The following is a 22,157-nucleotide window of genomic DNA, read 5'->3' as shown; positions in this document are numbered from 1 at the left end:
AACAAAAACACCCCCTATAACTTGCAGTCTACAGCTTACAGGGGTTAGCAAACTTTTTCAGGAGGGGGCCGGTCCACTGTCCCTCAGACCTTGTGGGGGGCCGGATTATATTTTGAAAAGAAAAAAAAATGAACGAATTCCCCACAAATAACCCAGAGATGCATTTTAAATAAAATGACACATTCTGCTCATGTAAAAACATGCTGATTTCCAGACCATCTGCGGGCCAGATTTGGAAGACGATTGGGCCAGATCCAGCCCCTGGGCCTTAGTTTGCCTACCCGTGGCTTAGGGCTAAGAGTTAGCATTGTCAGAGGTGATTGTTTCAGTGCACACACATTTGCTTTTCAAAGAGCCCAGCTAGCCTTGCCTCCATAATCCCCTTAAGAAGAGAAAAAATCCTCACCAGCAAGCGACTCATTTATTAAGCTGATGGAGCCATTTCTAAAAATTGATGGAACATCCTCCTATTGGGACGGGAGGCTTTCAGCACTTTCCTTACAGCATCATTTCAAGGGATACACTAAATGTAACTCATGTCGAGTGAAGCAACAAGCAGCATGTTCCTTTGGCCTGCCCATCTGCTATCTGCCGGCTGCTGTTCCCCTGCTGCCTTTGCCACCTGTTTTGGCACTGATGTATGAGACAGGCAAATTGCAGAAACTTATATTCTGGGGATCACAGTATCTCTAATGGTCTGCGGTTGTTTGGAACTTGTCAAATAAGCTGATTTCTATGCTGTAAAAACAATTTAATTATACTAGTGTGGAGAGCAAGGCTTCCTTGATTTATTTATTTTTAAATCACAGCCTATCTGGAAGTGTGAATTTTTATTTCTGCCATGTGTGCTGCTCAGTATCTCAGCTTCATAGCACACAACCATTCTAACTAAATACATATTTTTTACCCAGTAGAATAACTATATATATATATGAAGGTCTAGGCAGTGTGGGTTTCATTTTAAGGAGTTTTCTCTCACAGCTCTGTGGAGGATTTTAGAGAGTGTTGCCATCACATCATCTGTTAGTGGTAAGCTAAGGATCCATAATTGCTGTTTTGATGTTGGACTTCCAATATTATTATTATTATTATTATTAATTAAATTTCTATGCCACCCTTCATCCAAAGAGTACAGAGTGGTTTATAGTATGAAAACACAAAGTACATAATATGCAATATCTAGGGCAGAATGAGATGGAGTTTGGAGGCATCCCCTTCAATCCATTCTGAAAACTGCCTGGAGTAAACCCACTTTTACACAGCCAGGATCTCAGTTACAACTGGAAAATCATAACCCACGTTTTTATATTATTATTAATCATCATAATCATTTATAAAGTGTCATTTGGGAAAGAGCCAGGGCAGCGGGGGCAAGCTGATAAGCACAAACCATGCCAGAAACTGTGAGCTCTGCATTGCACATCATGCATGCTCTGCTGATTTTTTCCATTAAAAATCTTCTCTTTTTTGCTAATTAGTGACTATTTTTCAGCAAAGCTACATGTTAGATGTTTTCCGCAGAGTCTGTGCTTGCCACCAGTAAGCGTCTGAATGTTGCCTCTGCGCACACTGTTGATTTCATTAATAGTAAATAGATTACTCCATTATGGAAAGGTACCGTTTAAAAATGGAAAGAGCATATAGTAAAATGTACCTTAATGCTTTCTTGAAGTGTTGTATAGGTACATGCAGACATGTATCCACACCTACAGCTCAGCTGGTTCACAAATCAAATCCTGAGATTCATTTCTTGTAATAGGTCTTCAAATGTCATTTAACTGTTTAGAGTAGCCAAATTAATTTTGACTTAAGTGAAATTAGTTGGGTGATCTAACGAAGGTTGCATTTAAGATTGATTAGTTCATTGATTACTTGGCTAATCAAACTCATTAAACTTTAATTTTGCTTAAATGTCTACCACCGAAATAACATGCCCTATATCTTGTGAAAACAATCCATCAAACATAATTAGCAATAGTACATTTTGAAAAATAAATGCATTAATGAATATTAACATTAGCAGATATTAAGTGAATATAAAAGTTACAAACCAAGAGCTGAAGTTTAACAAAATGATTATGAAGGGGAAGATCAATAATGCCCGTGTGAATTTGGTTGGTAATTAAAAGCAAACAAAAAAAAAGTGGAATGAAGAAACCTGAATTCTTATGAGACATGGATATCTTTAAATCAGGGTTCAGGAACCTGTGGTACTCCAGATGTTATTGGGTTTCAACTCCCATCAGACATCTGACGTAATATATGGTGCAATATGGTCATCTGCAGCTTCTTGCCCAGCCTCCAAGGAAGACTTATGTAGAGTACATTACAGTAATCCCCTGTTGAAGTTACCAGTGCATGGATCACTGTGGTAAGCCTATCCCTATCCAGGAAGCTGGGGGAAAAGCAGTCCACATCATGTAGGCCATTTGTGCCTCCATTGCTAGTGCTAGGATGCTAAGAGCACCCTAGACTGCTCACTTGCTCTTTCAGAGGAAATCCAGGAAATCCAGAAAAAGCAAATTCCCTAACATACATGTGCAAGGGTACACAAAACATCTGAGAGAAGTTAGTACTAATGAGGAGAATGAGGAGTGCAAACAGAATTAGAAAAGGAACATATAAGGCAATGATACGAAATAATAATATAAGAACTCAATGAATGATGTAATAAAATGGAAAATCTATGGAAGCATATTTCTTGTGCAAAACTCCCTATATTAGCATAACTGACTGACTCTCTCTCACGCACACACAGGATGAAACCTTTAAAATTAGTCGGAAAGGCCAGGAGGAGGAGCACTACAAAGATCAAGCTCAGAGACAAAAGGATGAGAAATATATACAAAAGAGTAACTTTCAATCTTTAGGAAAATAGGAACAGCTTGAATCTTTTAATTAGCAAGCCTGCTTGAACATGTAAATTCCAGAACGACTCTGCCCATTAGCCATAAGAAAGCTAGTGAGCTGTTTTTAAAGTGCTTTCTAATCAATAAGCTTCTGATTAGCCAGATTATTTATGTACGGGTAGGGGGACCCTGCAAAAAAGTCCAGCAACTATGCGATAATCCCCTCCTTTCTAACTGGGAAGAATGCTGCCATGTACGTCTCTTAATATTTACTTGGCTACCCTTCTAGAACCTCTATGACAAATACATGCCCAATTTGATATGCACATATTTTAATGTAATTTAAATAGGCATTTGTACAAAAAAATGAGGCATTCAAAACTAATTTTAACCTTTTTAATCTCACTAAAAGAGAAACTGGACCATACTGAGCAATTATTTCACTGTCTCACTAGTTTAGGGCAGAAATTCATCCACAATAACTTCGTTTCCCAAAAGTATAAATCCCTGTGGGAGAAAAACATGGGGCGTGGGATCACACCCACAGCATACATTTAAAGCACATGATTTCCCCCAATGAATCCTGGAAACTGTAGTTTACCTTGCATAGAGCTACAATTCCCAGCACACTTGACATACTACAGTTTTCAGGATTCATTGGAGAAAGCCAGATGCTCTGAATGTGCTTTAAATGTATGTCATGGAGGGATCGAGTGAGGTCTTAAGGCAAAATGTTTGGGCTTAACCTTCTTCAGCTGCTCTGACCTGAATATCCACATTTGAGCAATTGAAGGAGAAAGCCAGAATGTTTTGTTTTAAGACTTTAATATCTTTGTTTTATTAGTCAATATAGTAAATATCTCCTGCTAACCTAGCAGTTTGAAAGCACAAAGTGCAAGTAGATAAATAGGTACTGCTCCAGCAGGAAGGTAAACGGCGTTTCTGTGCGCTGCTCTGGTTCACCAGAAGTGGCGTAGTCATGCTGGCCACGACCCAGAAGATGTACGGCGGCTCCCTCGGCCAATAAAGTGACATGAGTGCCGCAACCCCAGAGTCGTCCACGACTGGACCTAATGGTCAGGGGTCCCTTTACCTTTATAGTAAAGATATGGTTGTAGTGATTAACTACATTCTTTCAGGATCCAAAGAAAACTTTGGTTGAAGTGCTTCTTGATGCTCTGAAGACCAGTAATACATAGATGGAAGCGCTATCGCACAATTGTTATGTGATATAGATCATGCCTGCGTACATACAAGAGTCGAGCCATACTTTTAGAATATTTTTTAAACAACCAAATGTTTAGGGTTGCCATATTTCAGAAACTAAAATTCCTGACACCTGCAAAAAAAATGGTTTTGGGTTTTTTTTAGATTTTTTGGGAGAACAACCTGAAATTGTTGATTTTTTAAAAAAAATAAGCTTTTTTAGCTGTTTCCGCTGCTTTTTCCAGCACGTTGCTGTACATCTGGGTTTTCCTTGCATTTACCGCTTTGGCAAAATCCCCCCAACACCATTTGTACACCCCAAAACCAGGACATGTCAGGAATTTTCCTGACGTATGGCAAGCCTACACACTTTGTGTACAGTTGTCAGTATACCAAAGTTAACATGTGAAATCCTCCTCTTCATATGCAGATGTTCCATTCAACAGGTCATATGAGTGCCTGATTGTGTGGAGAATGCAGGGAGGAGTTTCAGCCGTTGGTCTTTCTATAGGGGTCCCAATATGTGGTAGTTTAAAAAAAAAAAAAGGTGATGAGGTTGATCTGCCCCAGTCTGTATGTGAACACACCATACACACAACTTACAAATATATATGGCATAGATATATATGTCAAGAAAATGTTTTGCCAAAGCCATTTGGTCACCTGTATGTCAAAACGATTGGTTATATTCTGTGTTAAGTTTAAACTCCCGGGGAGGGCGGTGCCAGCATGTTGCTGTTAACACAGAATTGGTAGTACAGGAAGCAGTTGCTCCAACAAGAATAAACTATTTGAATCAACACCCTGTTTCTTCTTCCCTAGAGATTAATAAGAACCTAATAAGAGCCTATCTAGTCCAGCATCTTGTTCTCACAGTGGCCAACAAGATCCTTGTGGGAAACCCATGAGCAGAACCCGAGTACAAAAGCACTCCCCACTTCCCCAGTGTGGTGTAGTGGTTAAGAGCGGTACACTCGTAATCTGGTGAACCGGGTTCGCATCTCCGCTCCTCCACATGCAGCTGCTGGGTGACCTTGGGCTAGTCACACTTCTCTGAAGTCTCTCAGCCTCACTCACCTCACAGAGTGTTTGTTGTGGGGGAGGAAGGGAAAGGAGAATGTTAGCCGCTTTGAGACTCCTTAAGGTAAAGGTAAAGGGACCCCTGACCATTAGGTGCAGTCGTGACTGACTCTGGGGTTGCGGTGCTCATCTCGCTTTATTGGCCGAGGGAGCCGGCGTACAGCTTCTGGGTCATGTGGCCAGCATGACTAAGCCGCTTCTGGCGAACCAGAGCAGTGCACGGAAGCGCCATTTACCTTCCTGCCAGAGCAGTACCTATTTATCTACTTGCACTTTGACGTGCTTTCGAACTGCTAGGTTGGCAGGAGCAGGGACCGAGCAACAGGCGCTCACCCCGTCGTGGGGATTTGAACCGCCGAAATTCAGATTGGCAAGTCCTAGGCTCTGTGGTTTAACCCACAGCGCCACCCGCGTCCCTCGGGGTAGTGATAAAGTGGGATATCAAATCCAAACTCCTCTTCTTCTCTTTTCCCTGCAGTTTCCAGCAACTGGTATGTATAATCATAGCCCTGATGCAAGCGAGCACACAGAAATATGCTGCTTGCGTACCTATATACAGCAATAGACAACTCTAAATAAGTGCAGTTCATGCCACATGGATTTGTTGACTCTTGAAAACAGCAGGTAGCAAGATCTCAAGGTCAAACACTAGCGATACAAAAAGGTCAGGAGGAGAGATGCAAGGCACAACTGCTTGTATGCCCATGACTGATTGGTTACGTTTGACAGGTCTCGGCTTCTTGATGCTGTTAGACACAGCTAGCTGTGAAATCCCAGACCAGGAACCCTGACTCTCCTTTTCATTTTTTTCTTTTGGAACAGCTTTGCTTAATCTGCTAAAACATGGCAGCTCTGGGATCCAGATCATACCAAAATGAAAAAGAACTTAAACAAAATACCAGAGGATTCAGTCATGACTAATCACAGAGACACGTTTCGTGCTGTGAATCTGCATACAAGCACTTGTGCTGAAGTTAGCAGGGACAGACAGTTTTCTCAACCAAAGAAACCAGTAAAATCAGTCTTAAATAACCTTAAACAAGTAAAAATAAAAATGGAGAAATGCCATAATAAAATAAGGCATAGAAAAGGGAAGAAAAACCCCAACTTCAGAATAAAATAATTTCCTTATTGAAGCCAAAGTTTGAAGAGTTAATTGTGCATAACAAATTCGGTACTAAATAATACTGCTCTATTCTGCCTAGCTAAAACTTAGAAACTTTGTTAATTGAGCAGCATATAAATACTTTATATAAAACACCAACACCAACAGCAACAACCCTGATTTTATGAGCCTGAGCAAAATCAGAGAATTTATCAAGCTTAAAGTCACATGGTTTCCAAACAAGGTGCAATAATCAAAGACTACTTCACAGATCCATGCCTTCATGTCTTCTATCTGTTTCTAGCAACATAATTCCTTTAAGCAGAATTTTATTTTTAAAATAAAAATTATTTTTAAAAAATACACTATCCAGGTATTTGGAAGCTTAGCAGGCCTGCATTAAAGGATCTGTTCGTATGTGATGAAAGCTGGCTTTGTAATCTGCAGCAGCTCCCATAATACTAACAGGAACCCGATCCTATGCATGTTTTTTTTCAGAAGCACATAGAGCTGAGCCAACTTTTTTCAGAAGACTGAGGGTCATATCCAGCACTGCATGCATGAGGTTCCACTTCTGAAGTGGGACTTCCCCTTCCTCTTCTCTCCCTGTACACTCCCAATTTTTTCTCGATCCATAGACCCACCCAGAGGCAAGGGCAGGACAAGTGGAAGCTACTGCTCCTTTTCTTGCCCCATTGCTCTTCCCTAATAGAGGCAGAAAGGAGCAAGGAGAAAGAGCATCAAGGTATGGGATTCTGGAATTGGTAGTAGGTCTCCTGGTGAGCTATGGACATCAACAACAGCTGCCCCACAATGCTTAACCCCTGATGTTGTTCCTGGAAACACCCAAGAATGTGATGGTGGCTGGTACCCAAAAACCTTAATAAACTGAAAACCACTTCTGCATAATTGGTTTCATGCTGCACTAGCTAGCATGCTGCACTAGCACAAGGTGTGTGCAGGTACCATGTTACTTTCCAAAGCAATAAGCTTCTTCCTGGTGGGACAGAAAGTGTTATGGCATGGGGCCATGTAATCTGCCTACTCTAGTTGGCTCCCGTATGGGGCCATTACGTGATCACTTTGGAGCAACTCCTAAACTGCAGTAGTAATGTATTAATAGGCCCTTAGAGTCACAACGGCACCAGCTAGCAATTGGCACAGGGGTAAGAGAAGATGTGACTTTGATATTCAAGGAAGCAAAGGGGATACCGTTTTTCCCATGTAAGTAATGCAGTTGTAATTTTAATCAATGTACATTTTACTCACTGATCTGATTTGTTGATGAACTGTAAAAGGCATTGACGGTAGTTGGACTTGTAAACCACCTGCAGAAATAGTGAGAGCAAGTTAGAGTTGATGGTTTTGTGAACAAGACAAACAAACAAAAATAGTGAACTCTGTAAATTGAGACCAGAATATTTAAAAAATCATCACCACTGCTTTCATGACTTTATGGCTTATATTCAAAGAGTGGCCAAGTTCAGTTACCTGACATCTCTAGTTAAAAGGACCAGGCAGAAGATGATGGGGAAAAGCCCTGCCTGAGACCATGAAGAAACATGGGCAAGTTGGTGTAGAGAATGCTGAGCTACATGGACCCAACAGTCTGGCTCAGTTTAAGGCAGTTTCATATGGCCATCCATTCCCCACTCTCTGTACACACTTGCAGCTGCATGAATATCACATGGACCTGCGCTCCAGACACCACTAACAGCAACAGTGCACTGCACCCACATCCTGTATCAGCACAATGTGCAATTAGAACACCCACTCCCTTTGGCACAAAAATCTATTCCTAGTTGTCAGTGTCCCTCCCTGCATGTCTTCTTTCAAATAACTCCTCAAAAAAAGGGTCCCACAGCCTAGCACACTCTCCCTTCCTCTGGTCAAACTCTTCATTCTTTATGTTCGCCCATGGTAAAAATTGTGCTGAAGCTCAGTCAGAAATGTGTTTTGAATATCAGGACAGAATCCAGGGAGTCCCTTCATTTCCCTACACACACACACACACACACACACACACACACACACCCCAGACTTTTTTTCTTCACAATCCATTTCCCTCGTGGCCTTCTTTGTCCTTCTCTCCCCCTCCTTCTAACACTGTTCCTGACCAGGCTTCACCATCGCAAGCACACTGCAGCATCATACTGATTAAGTAACATCTGGGGAAGTGTAGATTTGTTTCTGAATTGGAATATTTAAAATTAAGTATGTGTATTAGGAAACCATATTTGAACGTCCTTGTTGTTTCAACCATTTGATGCCACCCTGTCTCTCATGATTGAGAATAAATGCAAATAAATCAATTAACACCAGAATCAATGAATGGGAACGTCTAATAAATCTTCCAAGGGCTAAGCTGCTCAGAAAATTACTTAAGGGCTGTCATAGGCTATGACTTCAGTAACTTTGCTTTTTACTTTCTCTGTAAAGAGAAAAATTAGTCTTTCTCTCTCTCTAGCCTGAAAGTCCTTTGGGGAGCAAGTGCTTGAGAATGAAGAATTTTTTTGGAAAAAATACTTGTAAAATTTGTTTCTGCATTACTGCAGCCAAGGTAGTTTACAACCTATAAAAATATCCACCAAAAATCATCTTGTCATCTATAGCAATTCAACATACAACTAAAAGCAAATAAGCAAAATTCAAGATATATGTAATGAAGGCACCAGGCAAGCCTCTCTGGGGAGAACATTCCACAGATGGGGAGCCACTGCAGAAAAGGCAGTTCTCATGTTGCCGTCCTCCAGACCTGTCACAGAGGAGGCACATGAAGAAGGGCCTTAGGTGATGATAACAGGGTCTGGGTCCATTCATATGGGTAGAGGAGGTCCTTGAGATATTGCAGTCCTGATCCATTTAATGCTTTATAGGTCAAAACCAACTCTTTGAATTGGGCCCAGAAACTAACTGGCAGCCAGTGTACTAAGGCTAGGATTGGCTTTATACACTGTCTTGCCCTGGTGGGCAACTTGGCTACTGAATTCAGCACCAGCTGAAGTTTCCGAATTGTCTTTAGAAGCAGTCCCACGTATAACACACTGCAGTAATCTAACCTAGATGTTACCAGAGCATAGATGACACACGTTAGGCTATCCCTGTCTAGATAGGGCCACAGCTGAGCCACCAGCCAAAGCTGATAGAAGGCACTCCACGCCACTGAGGCCACCTAAGCCTCAAGAAACAGTTTACTCATCTCTGTATATTTCTGAATAAGCTGTAAAACTGGAAATTAATGAATTGAAACATCACAGAACACTATCGTGTGAATATCTTACATATCCATTATTATCAACTGGAAATAATAATTGTCCTACCAGAATTGAGAAAGAATTGTTTTGTGTCTCTTACACACAGAGAGAAAATGATAAGATGGCAGATATATATTTTTTGTCAGATAATAGAAGCCAGAAGATGACTGACATCTATGCTGAGGAGTTGGGAGAAAACATTTAGCAGGGTTGACTGCATTCCAATTTCAGAGTCATTTATGGCAGCAGCCAAATAAACTAATTTGAAATGCAGTAGCACAGGCGCTTATAAAGAGGTGCCCTCACACAGGACAAAAATGAATGACTTTTGCAATGACCTGCAGGGAAACATTTGAGACACTGGACATTTTTATTGGAAATTTAAAATGCCATTGCATTTTAAGTCTCTACCATGGTCTCAACCTTTGACACCATCTCTTTTATTCATATCTGCTTCCACCGTCTCAAAGCTTTCTCTGTTTCTAAGTTCTTGCACAAAGAGTTCTACCAGATTTCACCAAGAGACCTCAGTTCTGTCCTATGAGTCTTCTTCAAGCGACAAACATTCAGGACACTTTAAGCAACGTATCAGGTCTCCCAAATGTTTATTGGTTTGCATTTTTTTACATTGTTCATTGGTGTAACAAAAGATATTTTCCATCCCAAAATATTCATATGTACTATTGGGCAAACAGGCAGGAAGATTCTATTTTATTTTTATTCATTAGATATTTTTATACTCTGCCCTTCCTCCAATCCAGCGCACAAGCAGGCTTTACATCAGTGCTCATTAAACACTAGAGATTGTGGTATCTTGGCTTAGTTAGTACGGTGTGCTTTTTTCCTTTTCCCCCTTTTCTTCCTTTACTGTATTTTATTGGTTTTCAAAGGGGTGTTTTTCTTAAGAATCAGCCTTATCTACGTTTCTGAAACTCACTTTACTTGAAGACCTCAATTTACTTACTTTGCCCTAACCCATAAGAGCAGGGAATAGCTAACTCGGGCATATCAAGAACACCAATTGCTCAGGCAGGCCCTTAATTCACCACGAGGGCCCTTGTAAAACCATCTGAAAGTTGCCATAGGTCTGTTTCATGCAGACAAACTTTGGCAGACGTAATCATTCCCATGAAAGAAACAACTTCCACACGTCTACTAGCAGATGAACTGATGCCTGTATTTCACTGCATGGATGTGCTATCCGATTCCATTCCAATCTCCCCATGTGTGCATGCAACAAACTAGGTAGCTTAGAAATTTGTGTGTACATTGTAAACAGATGTTGAAACTGGTGCAGGTAAGGGACAAGGGACTTCAGTCCTGGAAGCTGAATGTGACCCTGCAGTGCTCTGTTTCCCAGTTCTCAAGGTATTCCTCATGCCATCTCTCCTTCCCAGTTCACCCAACCACAGCATTCCTACTCTGTGCCCTCCTCACCTGCTTCGGCCTGGCTGGAGTGTGTCCCTGAGCTGTACTCAAGCCTCTTCCTTGCCTGGATGGAGGGATCAAGTGTGTGTAAAATCACTTGGCTTATATGTGGCTGGAATATTGACAATATGAACCCTCTTGGACCCACAGCTAGCGGAGGAGGCGTTGGTGGTGGTGCTGCCACTGGGGGCTGCCCACTTGGCACTGACCCATCACAGGGCTTTCTCAGTGGTGGCTCCCTGGTCCCTGAGTGAGGTGCACCTGTCTTCATCATGATTTAAGTTTCAGGAGCAATTTGAAAACATTTCTGTTTACCCAGCATTTGGTAGTAGTAGAATACTGCTGTTCCTGGAAACCCTGAGATCACTGAGTGGAAGAATGTTTTTATGTATAACTGCTTTTTAGGTAGTTTTGGAATGTTAGAATTAATCATAGAATTGTAGAGTTTGAAGAGACCCCGACGGTCATCCAGACCAACCCCTGCAATGCAGGAATAAATATGACTAATTCAGGTCCATTGATTTCAGTAGGTTTGTGCTGAGTAAAACTTAGTTGAATACCACCTAGCATATTTTTAGTGACTTAACAGTGCAATCCTAGGCATCTCTACACAGAAGTAAGTCGCACTGAATTCAGTGGCACTTACCACCAGGTAAGCTGGTATGGGATTGCAACCTTAGTGTAGGTGATTTGGCAGATTCTTGACATATTCAACAAATGGAGCCAGATTCTGACTTTTCATGCTTGCTTCCCTATAATTAGAGTTGGAACACATCCCAGAATAATTTTGCATGGACAGATTTTTAAATATAGGTTGCTAACAAATTATGTTAAATTTCTAGCTTAATACAGAGCAAGCAGCTTATGTGAAGAGACTTATTTGTACAGCTCTAATTAAACTGATATCTTTTCAGAATTTTACTGCAGGATTCCAGGCATGGTCTTGAAAATATTTTATGAAGAGAAATTTGCTTGCAGTAAATCCAAAATTACAGATTGCAGAACATATTCAACAAACAAGTACAGGTGGTTATCTATATATAGCTTCCCCCCCCCCCCATCCATATATTAGTCCCTAAAATATGCTGCTTCATTGTTACACCAGTTTCGTCACACACTAGGGCCCGGTGTGCAAACACATAGCAAACCTAACCATGTCTCCTCCTCAGATGTACCTAAGTCCTATTGAATTCGGTGGTTCTTACTCTTGGGTAAGTGAGACTAGGATGCAGCCTAAGCCTACAGTGGGGCAAAAGACAGCTGACAAAGAAACCCATCAGAAGGAAGCACAAAAGGAAGCAATGAGGACATTTTTACTTACAAGGGGAGGGAGATAGCAGTCCCCCCATGTTAGCTCCAAAATGCAGCTGTAGCTGATCAGCAAGTAGTTTATTCATGGCATATAACTGCAATACATACAACTCACCTATATACAGTCGTACCTTGGAAGTCGAACAGAATCCGTTCCGGAAGTCTGTTCGACTTCCGAAATGTTCGACTTCCAAATCGTGGCTTCTGATTGGCGACAGGAAGCTCCTGCCGCCAATCAGAAGCTGTGAAAGCCCCGTCGGACGTTCAGCTTCCAATAGAACGTTCAAAAACCAGAACACTCACTTCCAGTTTTCAATCATTCGGGAGCCAGAACATTTGACTCCCAAGGCATTCGGGAGCCGAGGTACGACTGTACTTAAAGTCAGAAGTAAAAGACGCTTGTAGTAATATATTTTCAAAAAATATGGCCTGTCCTACTTTCACTGTTCCAGTAATTCAGGCCTTCCGCAGGTGATAACATATTGTGGAACCTGTTCTGCAGTCATGAATATTTAGACCACGTCACTAATGTGGTGGGTCTGTGAGGTCTTCCACTGGTGCCCACGAAGCCTCTAAGTCTTCCCGCTCATGGCCTCTTCAGTAATGAGGTGGTGAGGGAAGTCACCCAAGTACATTTTGAAGGTGGAAGTTGGAAGAACACTCTGCCATTTATTCTTGAATTCCTATGTGCTTTTCAAGGCTCAGATAAATTCTACTGGATCCAACTTTTACCCAGGAAAACTGTGGGGGGGGGTGCGCGCGCGCACACACACACACACAGGTGCACAAGAGTGCATTCTTTCTGTTTCTTAGTGGGGGTTTGGACAATCTGGACAGGGAGAAATGACTAGAGTGGGGTGTTGCCCCCAGCACCACTCAAAATCTAAAAGTGCCCCCAGAACTAAAAAGGTTGGTGAGTCCCAATTTAGACTCATTTGCTTCCGTTGCATTAATTGGCCCCTTGAAACTCAAACAGTCTCTATCTTTCATTGGGGCTCGAGGGCAAGCCCATAGAAGATAATGATGTCAGAGCTGAGAGATGGGAAGTGATTATGTTCACGTCCCACGCACAGCATATCAATGGACTCCTCATTTTCTATTGGTACAGCATTTTGAGAAACACACATGTAGAAAAAGAGTTAAGCCACATAAATATGAAGATCAAGTGGAGAAGGGGTGACATTAAGCAGTCCTTGAAGGAGTAAGCATTATTATTTTTATTTTTTTGAGATAAGCTCAATCACATTCTACCTCATGCTGAGTCAGGGAATAATCCCCTTTATTTCAAAGTATGCCAGAAATGGGGTATGATTCACAGGGGACAGCCCTAAACTTGTATATTTCAGGGATTATCTGCCAATTAATTTCACCTTCAGTGACATTTTCCATCATACTAAGAATCTCTTCAGGGTATATTAGTGCAGCTAATAGCCACTTCCACAAGAATGAAGGATCAAGGGTGTTTATCTCCTTCTTCATAAAGGAGCAAATGTTTTTCGCTGCTCTGGAAACTCATGGCGAGATAAATATAATGCGTTTTGCTGATCTATGGCACAGAATAGTCTCAAACTGATCCCTTCAGGGTTCTCTCTTACAGTTTCAATGTATTCCTCCATCACAATTACTATATTGCTGCAGGCACTGCTAATGCTTCTGAATAGTATCACAAATAGTGTCACAGACGCAAGGGCTCCAGTCCATAGATCTCCCTTCCTCATTCTTGCTATGAAACACCACCCCATTTTCCTTACCAAATATTACCAATGTTGATCAATGGTTAAAGGGCCAAAAAAGATACCTGAATTCATCACACAGGATTGGTACTATTAAACATGTCAGTGCAGGCAGAGATCTGTCACATACCCTGTTTTCATAGGCATCAGCTATTTTTTTCCACCCAGTAGGGAAAATCCATATCACTGCATTGGAAGCAGGATCTAGAATCCTGATAACAGCAAACTCAATCTCTTAGTGCCTGTCCTTATGTAGTGAAAACAGCACCATTCATTCACAAGAAGGTGACATCAGCAGGCTTTGAGAGAGGGCAGGAGTGCAACTCAATGAAGACTCAGCATGCTCAGTGGGCATGAAATGCTGGCTACTTGTTGGGTGGGGCAGCAGGAAACTAGTGGCGAGGAGAATAGAATGGAGTATCCTAGAAGAGATCATGGCTGGCTGGCTGGCTGGCTGGCTGGAACCCTGAATGGGAGCACGTGGCAACATTTGTTTGCAAGTCCCACTTCCCTATATCAGACAGTACACAGCTACTCTCCAGAAGCTTTTAGTAGACTTTATGGGGCCACGATACTAAAAGCGAAACATGGATCACAAGAAGCACAACAAGTGCAACTGGCAAGGAATCAAAGACTGAAGTTAGGTCTTTGGCAAGCAGTGAGTGACAACAGCACCTTGCTGAGTCTGTGAGGTGTGCCAATTACTGGCAAAAGACAGAGATGCATATCCAACTCCTGCTGCTCATCCACACTGCTCTCTCCTCCCCAGATGCAAAAGTACATTCCTTTGCAGTCTGGTCAAAACCAGATGAACATTTGAAAACACATTTTAGGAGAATAAGTTTGATAACCAGGACTAAGCCAAATCTGTATTTCCAGCTCAGGTTTTCATATGGAGAAAACTCAAATTCTACTGAAGTACAGCATCAATTTAACTTGGAACAAAACATTTTAAGTGACCTCAGGTTATGTGCTAAGTATACCATTCCTGTGGTGAGCAGGTAACTTAAGTCAGTAACAGCAACACTTCCTCTTATTTTTAGAAAAAATCTAATGTACCAAAATTGTACCATTCTTAAATTGCCACAACTGCCAGCAGAAATCCTATCTCATTACAATTCCATTATGGGGGGGGGGGGGGTTGAAAGAAAAGAAAAGAAAAGAAAACACACACATTAAGCTCCAAACCAACCAAAGCTAAGCATTTTTAATTCTCATTGATTTCACTGTGTGAGATTTAAGCAGCTGCGTAACTCCACCATTGAAATCAATGAGGCTTAAAAGTGCCTAACTTTGGCTGGATGGTGCCCTGAGTGTTTATGCTCCCCGCATGTCAATTATGCGATGAAGCACCGGGTCTAGTTTTTGATGATGCATTTCTTTTCTACTCACTCTGTTTTTGGAACCTCCTTTCTCAGCCAGTAGAAATCGGACTGCGCTGCCTGCTTGCGGGTCTGAAGCACGTTGCCAAAATAGTCCGTTTCTAAAAACTTCATCTGGGAATAGAATGTGAGGGTTATGCAAGTATAACCAATAGATTCAACGAGGAAAACAAAGAATAACTTTAATGTCTGCGAAGCAAAACATTCTCAAAAACCCTATGCTCTGAATTGAAATGTTCTGATACTGAGCAAGAATTCATTTGAGCTTTTCTTCACAGATTTCTTTTTTATGTTAACATATCATTCCCATAGAGCTGCACCATTTCTTTTAAATCCATAAACAGCAACTGTTGAAGGAATGGGAACTGCTTTATAGAATCGAAGGAATGGGAATTGCGTTACAGAATTTTATTTTTACACGTTATGGCTGAAACCCCTAATCCACTTACCTGGACGTAAGCCCCACTGAACTCAATGGAACTTGTTGACACGTGAATGTCAGGAAACTGCTGAATATTTAGAAGACTGCCAGGAATTGCAAAAACGCTGACATTTCCCAAGAAATCCCACAGTCCGCAAAACATTTTTGCCTACTATTCAGCAACTGAGATACTTTTCAAATAGCTATTCTATAGGCACTGTTTGCATCTAGATATATGACAAAGCAATCCTATGAAGCAGGGGGGAGAATCCAAGTTGAATTTTCTGACACTTCAGAAGCCCTGGCAGCTCAGTGCAGTTAGAGCAAGGGGAGGGTCTTTTTCTCTGCCTATCCCCCCTCCTGCAGGGATGGAAAGACTGATGTTGTTCAGAGCTTCTTTGGAGTAGAATGGTACTTGGGGGGGGGATGAAGGGGCTTGGAATCAAGTGGATCCTCAGATACCCTTCACATGTCCCCTTCCATCAGGATATCTACACCTGCCCAGTTTCCTGCTGACATACTAGACATGGAGGCGGTGAGCTAAGTACCATCATGCCGGCGGACCTCCCTTGTCAGTGGTAGCACAGCAATTTCTCCACATCCAATAGCCCCTCAGCCAACTTTCCACTGGCTTTAGGATTACACCCTAAAATACTATGTGCATTTCAGCCACTGCTAGCCATCTACCTTTTGGTGCTAAATAAGGTATGAATGAGGGCAAACTGTGCAAGTGAGGGCAAACTGAACTATCACACCCCACCCTGGGGCATGCAAGAGCAAAGAGTTAATCATTCTAACAAGGGTTAGCAAAGCTAAAAGCATATATTTAAACAGGAGAGGTTTGCAAGCAAAATAAATAAAGATTTATTTATTTTTTAAAGCTGATCTCCCCCTGGAGTTTTAATACTCACAAAGCAGCTCCATTTTTATTTATTAATTTTCAAATTACACCCTTCAAGGGCCAATAGATATTTTATGACATCGAGGAGTAACAAAATATGACTGCTGACAGTGTGTAGGTGACTCAGATAACTAGTAAGCAGATAGAATGCCAGGACCTCCAGTTCAAACTCAGACTCTGCTGCTACAGATCGTAAGTCGTTAATGTCTAATTACTGCTCCTGGCTTGTTTGAAAAGTATCGGCAGCTTAGTGCAACTTTCAAAATACCAAAGAGTGCATTAAAAAAATACATCACCTTCCACAAAAACCTTTTATTCTGGTGCATGTAACAAAAGCTGCTTAACCTTTGAGATGTAAGACTGACTTCATATTTCTTAAATGTCAAGTTAAAAATATATTGGGAAAATGTTTGTGAAAAATTATTCCCACCTTGTCTCTTACGTGGGAAAGTTAAGGAATTTGTAAACTGTATTTCTACTGTTTTGAAGGAAATGCAACATATAAACCATTTGGAAAATATTAAGAAGGGTTACGCCCAAATAAGACCAATGGAACGGCAGACTTAATATTAGTTTCCAAAAGGATACACATGTTAGTCCCCTGAGCAAAAGCAACCAGTATTAACACCAATATTACGACATAAGCTTTTGTGGTCTACAGTGCATTTTGGGTGCATTATCCTGCATTGGGTGCGTGGGTGTGGGTGTAAATGGTGAGGTCAGAAGGAAAGAAAATGCAGAAAAGTACAGCCATGGCAGTAACATTTTTAACAGTGGCCATTCACACACACAAAAAGAAAAAAAAATGACTGTTGATAACACAAACACATTTGGTGTGATAAATTAACACATTTGGTGTGATAAAAATCCATTGTTCTGATTCAGTCCGCAAGTAATAGCATTAAACCTCCTGACATACTGCAAGTGAAGAGTTCACCGCCACCCACTCAGCAAGTGATGTCCTTAAAGTTCCACCATCAGTCTGTCTGCTGCACCTTAAGCTCTCTCTACCTTCCTTCTCATATTCTCTGATCTGTATCCCAACCTGTGTTGCTAACCGTTAACTCAGTTTCAACAGAAAACCATTGGTCCATTTAGTCCAGTATTGTTGCATAGGCTCTCCAGAGTTTCAGACAGTTTCTTTTCAAGCCCTACTTGGAATCTGGGACACTGTGTATCCAATGCATGTGTCCTACCACTAGCTAAGCCCTTTCGCCTTCTTGTAAATATAATTACCCTCAGTGAAGAAGGGCCCTGCCAAAAGCAGCTAGTTCTCTGCTGCACCCCAGTTATTTTTGCCACACCAGTGTCAGTGTCATGCATCAGAACCACCACATGCCATGCAACCAAACACACATACAGTGGTACCTCGGGTTAAGTACTTAATTCGTTCCGGAGGTCCGTACTTAACCTGAAACTGTTCTTAACCTGAAGCACCACTTTAGCTGATGGGGCCTTCTGCTGCTGCCACGCTGCCGGAGCACGATTTCTGTTCTCATCCTGAAGCAAAGTTCTTAACCTGAGGTAATATTTCTGGGTTAGCAGAGTCTGTAACCTGAAGCGTATGTAACCTGAGGTACCACTGTACTAGAAAATAAATGAGATGAAGTATTGCAGTGATATTCAACTAACATTTATTCAGAGTATACCAACTGAAATACATGGACATGACTAAGTCCATTAATTTCAATGGGTATACTCTGAGTTAAGCCTAGTTGAATATCACAGTTTGTGAAATATAAATGCTACTGATATGTTTATTTAATAAATAATTTTGTTATTGTCCCCCACACACACACACTTATTCCAGATTACTTCTATTTTTGGTTGACCAAGCAACTTGAAAATAAACTAAATCTCCTACTTTCATCATTCCCAACTGTAGAGTTATTGCCTAGGAAAGATTTGTTGTAGCTGTTTGGCTTGTCTGGCTTTAAATATCTGTAACTATGAAGTTTCACACTACAATGATTTGATAGGATGTGAACATAAAGCAATAAAAAGAGTGACTTATTATCATTTCCCAGCTTGCTTTAACCATCACAGGCAGAACTATGGCCTCAGTGAAGACACTGTGTGGTGTATTGTAGGGCTACATATTTTTAGCTTACTGAAATATACAGCAATTTTGCAGTAGGATTATGACTCAGAAAATGGGTTGCAACTTCCATTAATTTGTTCCAACGACACAGCTGACAATGATCACTGTTTTGTCTCAAAGACAGACACTGCATATATTGCAAAATAAACATAACTAGAGACATGGTTAAGACTTCCCTTTATGGATTAAATAAGGCTTGGAGTACTTACTCATCGTCCTCCATTTCAATTAAAAACACTTTATCCTCCAGAGATGTGATGCTTAACAACAGACTCATGTAACTAATGTGGGAGATTAAGCAGAACTCAAGAAATGTGCAAAGCAAGGGAAACTGTACTATAGCTAAAGGCATACATTTTAAGAGCAGAAATGTAGCACTCAGAAAGTTAATATCCCTTTACCTCCTGTGGGAGCTCGATGTGTCAATGTGCAAGCCATTTATGTCTTGGACAATATATCCTGAAATAATAACTCCTTTGAGAACAAAATTTCAATTTTGAATCAAATCCCAATCAAACACCATTGCAGTCTGTTGGTTTGGGGATTTTTTAAAAAATCAAACATACAGCAGGCTTATTTTAAGACACTAGCTAGGTAATGCAAAGTAATTCCCGGAGGTGTCTATACTCTGTGCACACACATAAACAAAAGAGCCCATGACTGGCTGAATGTTCTGAAAATTGCTTCTTGCAATTTTTTGAGCTTCTGGAGGAAAGAGACTAGAACCTGTGCAGGACACAAAAACTTTCCCCACACACACACACACACACACACACACACACACACAATTTCAGGTAGTCATACCCAAATGCCTTGATGCCTGTTCTTGTGCTTGAAATTGCTTTTCAAAATGGAAAGTTGAGATTCTTGTCCCCGATTCAAATTCTATCTTGGTGCAGTACAATTATTATTATTTTATTTATTAAATTTCTATACCGCCCTTTCATCTGAGAATCACAGGGCAGTTTATGATATAAAAGCACAAAAATGCATAACATAGTAACAAACAAAAACTATCCCACAGTTTAAAAAAGGCCATAGATTGTTTAATTAGCCAAAGGAAAAGAATGTTTTTGCCTGGCGCCTAAAGACATGCAATGAAGGTGCTAGAGAAGCCTTGCTGGGCACCTGGGCATTTCACAAGCAGGGAACCACTGCAGAAAAGGCCTGTTCTTGTGTGCTACCCTCCAGACTTCTCACAGAGGAGGCACACGAAGAAGGGCCTCAAATGATGACTGCAGGGTTTGGGTTGGTTCCTATGGGGAGAGGCGGTCCTTATGGAAGATGGGCATAGCCAGGGAGACAAGGGGGCAACTGTCCCCTAAATCAAGTAAATCAATAAAAAAATACTTAACTGAGGTACTGCCCCCACCAACATAAATCCTGGCTACACCCATGTAATGGAATTATGACTAAAAGGAATCAACACTGCCCCAACAGATATGCTATACTGTGTAAAGAGCCTATGCATATAATCTTTTGTTGTGCAAAACCTTGCTATGAAGGAGCACACACATGAGGAAGAAAGGAAAGAGGAGCGTTGTAGGTGGAAAAGAGTAACTCCATTATGTGTGGAAGAACCTGTCCATGTGTGGGACACCTGTCCATTCGTTCTACTGTTTAACTATGAGCTGGGAAAGAGAGAGGCAAGCAAAACGGTATGTGGGGAAGGGAATATCAGGGTATGTCCGTGAATGTGTAGATATTTACCAGCAAAAATATTGGTTGCAGACCTCTAGCTAAGGTGTATTGTTGTAAGTGAACTATTTTCATTGAAAGGTGTTGAACAACTGATATCGAGAGCCTCTCTGGACACTGTCCAATTTTAATTATTTTGTTTCCTCTGCTTGTGACTTACATATGGCAAACATCATAACAAATACCAATAGATAACAATTTAAAAACAAGACTTACTGTTTTGATGCCTTCAGAAATATATGTATCATTCATTATAAACTCGGGGTAACCCACTTTAGCCAAAACTGCTTTCGCCTTTGGAAAGAAATACAAACATCATAATGAGAAGGATACTCCATTATTACCTGGATGCGACCTTATTTGGCCACACGGCTGCCATTAGCTTCAGAATACAGAGCCACTGGTTGCATCAATAAACTTTAGCATAATTTATGGCAATCCACTGTTCAGAAGATACATTTTCATCCCATTTACACATAGCAACATCCCATTATGCTTGTCAAAAGCATGTGCCACAAGCACAAGAGATATCAGCAAAATGCACCACGATGGAGGTTCCTAAAAAGTCAAAGGTGGGGAATTTGTGGCTCTCCGGATATTTGGGATGACAACTCCTATCATCCCTGGCCATAGGCACGATGGGAGTCAGAGTACCACAGATACTCCACTCATCCTACTAGTAATAGGAGAGCTTTTGTAGCAAATACCCAGTGAAATCAAATGGATGAACCATAAATTTTAAAAGCAGATGCCCTTACCACACTTCCTCCATTATGGTGACTGACCTGAAAGGGAAGAACTTTCTGATGTCCAATATGGTGGCAACATACAAGCAAATAAAGTCATCACCAAATGCTCCAAACATAGGAGTGGTCTACAGTCTAGCAGGGTCATCCCAAAATATTTTGTCACTTGAAGCAAAACAGAAAATGGCACACCTGCTGCCGCCCCATTCTGAGTTGCTCAGAGAAAGCTCTGGTGCACAGAAAGTGGTGGGAAGTAACAAAGAAACCAGAGAGGAATGGCAGTGGCAGCCCTGTTCTTCCCAGGAAGCGGCCATGGGTGCCAAGCAAGGGAGGAGGTGAGTGGCATGTTCCTTGGGGGCCCAGAACTGCCACCCCTCCCAGCTGGTCTCAGGCTGCAACCTAAGGCAACTGCCTCACCTAGGGCAATGGTGGCCCTGTTGCATAGCTATTATGTGTACACACTATTGGAAAAGATGTCAACCACGTTGTGCCAGGCACACTTTCTCCTAAGACTCCAAACCCCACCACACAAAGTGTATTATCTGAATAATGAGCTGAGTATGGTGCTGAAGGAGGCAGGGGGTGCGGAAATGGCTTCATGGACCAAATTGGATCCCCTGGCGGGGCAAGAAGGGTGGCCAGGGGGTGGGGGTAAGCATAAGCCAGGCTGAACAGGAGATCCTGTGGAATCTCAATGACCACTACAAACTTCAGTGATTAGCCATCTATATGTGGATCTGCAGGAAGGAAGCTCAGAGGGAGGAAAATCTTCCACATCTTTTCTGAGTGTTTCCATTTTTATTGAATAATGTGTGGCTAAGTGCCATAGTTTTCCTCCTCCCCTTATAACGGAAGGGGGACCATTCCATAAACTTTACCATCTCGTTCTTGACAGTTCCTCAGCCCTTGGGTTTTTATTTCCCACCTGAAATTAAAATCTTC

At 41.5% G+C, this 22,157-nt stretch overlaps 2 protein-coding genes across 6 annotated transcripts in view; one reads left to right on the top strand and one right to left on the bottom strand.

Annotated features, from left to right (window-relative positions):
• The window catches only part of LOC310762005 (uncharacterized protein), a 352,306-nt gene that overhangs the window by 225,151 nt on the left and 104,998 nt on the right, over positions 1–22,157 (top strand). The window lies entirely within an intron of this gene.
• PHEX (phosphate regulating endopeptidase X-linked) overlaps positions 1–22,157 on the bottom strand; it is a gene marked incomplete at its 5' end in the record, with an annotated part of 104,893 nt that overhangs the window by 13,457 nt on the left and 69,279 nt on the right. For both annotated transcript variants that reach the window (XM_083612270.1, XM_083612271.1), the window contains 3 exons: positions 7,510–7,568; positions 15,359–15,462; positions 20,686–20,763. In XM_083612270.1, coding sequence (XP_083468396.1) covers positions 7,510–7,568; positions 15,359–15,462; positions 20,686–20,763 — 241 coding nt within the window. The remainder of the gene's footprint in view (positions 1–7,509; positions 7,569–15,358; positions 15,463–20,685; positions 20,764–22,157) is intronic.

Source organism: Podarcis filfolensis (assembly GCF_964270895.1).
Source record: "Podarcis filfolensis genome assembly, chromosome: 4".
NCBI lineage: Eukaryota > Metazoa > Chordata > Lepidosauria > Squamata > Lacertidae > Podarcis > Podarcis filfolensis.
Note: the sequence above shows the minus strand (reverse complement) of the source record. Positions and strands in the feature narration are given on the sequence as shown.